At 47.9% G+C, this 5,035-nt stretch overlaps 1 protein-coding gene across 1 annotated transcript in view; it reads left to right on the top strand.

The window, feature by feature from the left end:
* The first annotated feature begins 2,695 nt into the window (after positions 1-2,695).
* The window catches only part of prtgb (protogenin homolog b (Gallus gallus)), a 21,771-nt gene continuing 19,431 nt past the window's right edge, over positions 2,696-5,035 (top strand). Inside the window, exons 1-2 of the mRNA XM_048257319.1 lie at positions 2,696-2,795; positions 3,563-3,865. Of these exons, the coding sequence (XP_048113276.1) occupies positions 2,729-2,795; positions 3,563-3,865 (370 nt within the window). The 5' untranslated portion in view covers positions 2,696-2,728. The remainder of the gene's footprint in view (positions 2,796-3,562; positions 3,866-5,035) is intronic.

The following is a 5,035-nucleotide window of genomic DNA, read 5'->3' as shown; positions in this document are numbered from 1 at the left end:
TGCTCGTCTCTGAAGGAGTTTTCTCTTTGTGAGTAGTGCTGTGTGAAAGTGTGCCATCCAGTTAGTTTGTTTTGATACTTCCTTCACTCTGGGTGTGTATGTCTCCTCTCATCCCATCCCACCCAACCCCTACAAATTGCCCCTCCCCCACCCCACTCCTCCAAGTTACCCCACCACACCCCACCCAACTCCTCCAAGTTACCCCTCCCCTCCCCCACCACACCCCACCCAACTCCTCCAAGTTACCCCTCCCCTCCCCTCCCCCACCACACCCCACCCAACTCCTCCAAGTTAGCCCCTCCCCCACAGAGTAACATTCACCATTAAACGACTAAAGCTAAATGATCTTTTCTGAGCCAGAAATGATCAGCCTCCGTTACCATTCCTACGTGCTGTATGCAGTTCCTCCGTCAGCCTTCGGGCTGCAGTGTGTCCCCTCAGGTCAGTCGAGGAGCTCCAGTGTTGGAACCAGCCAGCAGAGCACGTCCTGGGCCCGGCAGTAGCATACGGCTCTGGGCAGTGGTCTTGCTGGAGCCCAGCGCTCTGCTCCCTCTGTTGGCCAGGAAGGGAACCACACCTTTGAAGGTTTGGTTTAGACTGATGACCTTATGACCTAAGATGGGTTAGAGAGAGTTAAGCTATACAAGCACAATCTTATAACACATTCATCCACACAAACACACACACACACACACATTCACTCACCTGGAAAACTACCTATGGTGTAAAAACACACACAATACTAATACTAATCTCTTTGTAGAAATGTATAATGGTTTATGGTGTAGCTTTATAGTCTTATATTGGTCAGTTCATATGGCACCAGGACTCTGATGAGACTGAAACCTCCAGAACCTCTTGGGTCACGTGGACCTTAGACTGGTGACTCTGAGGTTCTGCAGAGAAGTCTGAATATTACAAAGTCTGTCTTTAGCTCTGAAGCCTTCAGCAGCTTTGTCTTAGTCAGCCCTCACACTCACACACACAGACACGACACACATACATGGGCAGATCAGAAGTAGAAGGTGATGTGGTGTGGGGGGTCAGAGGTGAGGGTTCAGTGGGGAGGGGCTACTCCTGACCCTGGCGTTGGCCGGTGCCGGGGTAAGTGGGTGCGGGGCAGGTTCCCATGCTCCGCCATATTCATCCCATGGTAATGACTCCCCCACACACACACACATTGACTCTTCAGCAGCTCGCCTTCTGGACCTCGGCCTCCTGTCATTCAAACCACTGGCCCCGCCTTTCACAGCTCTGAGGCTGATCTTGTGACCAGGTCCGGCCAGAGGACCCAGGAAGCAAACCCACGCAGTTCTGATGACCAAACCTACGCAGGGAGACTCGGTTCTGATGACCAAATGGTTCTGGGTTTGACACTCATCTGTGAATCCATGTCAGCTTGGCGGACATGGAAAATATCAACCAGCTACCGTATGGAAGGTGTCCCTAAACATCCCCAACATCACTGCAATAATTGAAGTGTTTTTTTTTTTTTTATTAAGTTTTCCCTGAATTGTCAGATGAGTAGGCTGACTGTGTGATGTCCTGCCTTCACTCTGGGTGTGTATGTACAGTAATGCCGAGCGGTGACGATCTGGACTGTGTCCCACTGTTAGAGGAGGTATACACAATAACAGCTGCAAGAGTTATGAAAGCTGTAGTGCACCACGGGCCTGGTGGGGGGACTGGGGCAGCATCAATGCTGGGCACTAATCATACAATTTTACTGGACATGTGGACCTTTGCTTGTATTACCAGACTCTACTCAGTTCAGTTAGGATGTGGGGAAACTAGGCCTATACTTAACTAATTAGTAAACAGCTTACTCCATTGATTGGGTAGCAAGCCTAGTATATATATATATTTTATAACATGTAGCAGAGACATTTGGTTACATGTTTTATTTAGAAATGAAAAAGGAAGTTTAAGTTAAGATGCCTCGCAACACGTTCATTACAAAATAGCAGAAACACTGCTATGTTGTGCCGTGCTGCTTCTGACCCGTGGCGTGAATGAGTTTGGGAACCTCGGATGTATGCAGATAGCTCTCATCTGATCAAACAGCTGGGCCACTATTGTTTTCCCCTGAAAGGGCTCCGGCACGGGTTGGTCATTGTCAATAGGCATGCACCCACTCGATCGATATGCGCACTCGCAGGACAGCTGACGACCCGCCGTCAATATCTGGCCATAATTATTCAGGTTTTTCGGCTTAGGCAGCCGGGCCAAGGAAATATGGCCAACGTTTTTATACCCACTGAGACTGCTTGACAACTCATAAAGGCTATAGTATTTGGTATTGTAGGCTATAGCCTACTAATTAACACACAAACTGTGACATAGCCTATAGGCCTACAAAAAATAGGCTATTTTTAAATTGTTAGAAAATGATCTGCAACCTACGGTCTAACAACTATGCATGATCTCCTAATAGCCTATTCAAAAAAAAAATCCACTTGTTTTGGATGTGTGTAACTATAAGTTAGTTCTTCACATTAGGTTATATGAGATGTGTTCGGCCTAAGTCGTGCAAGGTGTCTGTGGGTGACGGCCATTGGCTTTCTCCTTGGTGAAGGGGGAGTGGGAAGGTCGCTGTGGTATTGGGGGTCAGCCCCCATCTCCAGTCATCGCTTTGGCCGGTTTAGTTGCGTTCTGGCCAGAGGAGTATACACGCCGCGCTGCGGGAAGCGGCGTCCGAGCCAAGATAATGAACGAACCTCTTGAATAAATGGCGTTTATCAAAAGGGAATTAATCCAGCGTATGCTGTTTTTATCTTTATTTCTGCCTTTGACAGGTAAGAACACAGCTTTTCTCCTTTCAAAAACGTGACTTTTGTGTGTCTGAGTGGAAACAAACTGACTGCACAACGTCTAACTCATTGATCGGATGTGACAAGGGATATTTCTCGGGTTTGGCAAAAAACAGACGATAATCAAGTTTAGTATGAGCCTACATCAACTTTTCTTGAAGTGAGACTGGATTTGGTAGGGTTTATCATCTTGCTATTTTATTGCGGTGGTGTCCTGTCCTCCACAAGCTCATAACCTACATTGGGAATCACACTCAGATTACAGTGACTATGAGGTTTAAACTCTTTTTGTGTGCCGGGTGTCTCCTAACAGCAGAAGAGAGTGCCTTTTAAAATGCTATTACTGAAAACTTCATAGCATATTTACTTCATTGCCAGCATAGATAGACATAGATTATCTCAAATTCAGTGTCGTCCAATAACTAGGCTAATAACTAGGCTAATAGTGGGGAAACTGACTGTTTTCATCAGCTTGGGTGATTTGTTTGTTTTACTACATTGTTTGACACAGAAATGTTGTCAGTCCCTAATATTTAAATTATGGATGTAACTAACCATTATTTTAATAGTAGATTAATTTAACTTTTTTTTTATTGATAATAGCCAGAAGGCCAGTGTGTGTCTGTGTGTGTGTGTGTATGTGTGTGTATGTGTGTGTGTGTGTGTGGTCAGCAGTGGCTAGTCAGTCTGTCTGTCATCATCTGTGTCCAGTCTCCTCTGGCCTTGCTGACAGGTCTCTGGTGTTTGTCCAGGTGTTTTGTGTTTTAGTGAGCTGTCATTTGTGACGGAGCCCTGTGACGTGGCGGCCGTGCAGAACGCACGTGTTGTTCTGGACTGCCAGGCCCAAGGAGAGCCTCCCATCGACATCAGGTGGCTGAGGAACCGTGTGCTAGTTCGGGAGAGTGAGCAGGTCCGGCTCCTGGCCAACGGGTCGCTGCTCATCTCCAGGGTGGAGGGACGGAGACGAGGACTCTCAGACGAAGGCTTCTACCACTGCCTGGCCAGGAACAAATATGGAGCCATCCTCAGCCAAAGAGCACAACTCACAATCGCAAGTAAGTCTACAGGACCTCGACCTTACCATAACCCTCACCCTAACCCTCACCCTCACCCACACCCTCACCCTCACCCTCACCCTAGGACCTTGCTCCATGTCTGAACAGGTCCTCACAAACAGTAAGAGTGTTTTGGAAAGTTATTTGATGCCAAGCAGTGCGCCATATTGGACAGCAGCACAATTGGACTGAACTTACAGATGTGTCAGCATGCCAGCCCTGATTGGTTAGTTGGTCCCTGTGATGGGTACCTATTGGACACATTCAGACAGCACTTGCTCCCATAACTGAAGTATATCCCATCTCGCACATTATGTAAAGAGATGTACAGTAGAGATGCTAAATGCTAAGGGATGTGGAGATGCTAAATGCTAAAGGATGTAGATATGCTAAATGCTAAGGGATGTAGAGCAGTGGGATGTAGAGATGATAAAAGTTCTTTGCCTGGGTGTGTCTCCACTGTTGGGCAGGTAAGCTTGTAAAGTGAGGTATAGTGTTATCAGCTAAGTGGCTGGGGGGAGCAGTAAAAACACTAGAGTTCACAAGACACACACACACACACACACACACACACACACACACTCAGCCATGCGTTATAGTGGTGCTGTGGACTAGCCCAGTCATTGTGAAGTGTGCTGCTCCAGCGCCATTGTGTTCAGCTCTGTGTGAGGTCACACAGAGGCGCCTGCAGCATGACCGTCCATTCAGCATGACCCCTTTATGCAGCGCTGCCCCTGGGCTGAGGGGCCCCTGAGAGCACGGACGCTTCGTTTGTTTGGTCTGAGATGGGTGTGTGTGTGTGTGTGTGTGTGTGTGTGTGTGCGTGTGTGCGTGCACTCTGTAATACAGAGGCGCCCAGTGTCCAGTATGGGCCTCTAGTGATGTCAGAGGTGCCCAGTGCCCAGTATGGGCCAATAGTGATGTCAGAGGTGCCCAATGTCCAGTATGGGCCTCTAGTGATGTCAGAGGTGCCCACTGTCCAGTATGGGCACGGCCTTTTAGTCAGTTGTAGAAAAGTCCATTTCTCATCTCAGCAGTCTCACTGCTGTAATGTTCATGGATGTCCACTGTTGTGGTGTCCACTGCTGTGTATGTTCATGGTTGTGTGTGTCCACTGTTGTGGTGAGCAACAAGGTCATATGCTGATGCTTTAGCAGTTAAACTGGAGGA

The sequence above is a fragment of the Alosa alosa genome, chromosome 11 (assembly GCF_017589495.1).
Source record: "Alosa alosa isolate M-15738 ecotype Scorff River chromosome 11, AALO_Geno_1.1, whole genome shotgun sequence".
Lineage (NCBI taxonomy): Eukaryota > Metazoa > Chordata > Actinopteri > Clupeiformes > Clupeidae > Alosa > Alosa alosa.
The sequence above is the reverse complement of the archived record's forward strand: the minus strand, read 5'-3'. Positions and strand labels throughout refer to the sequence as shown.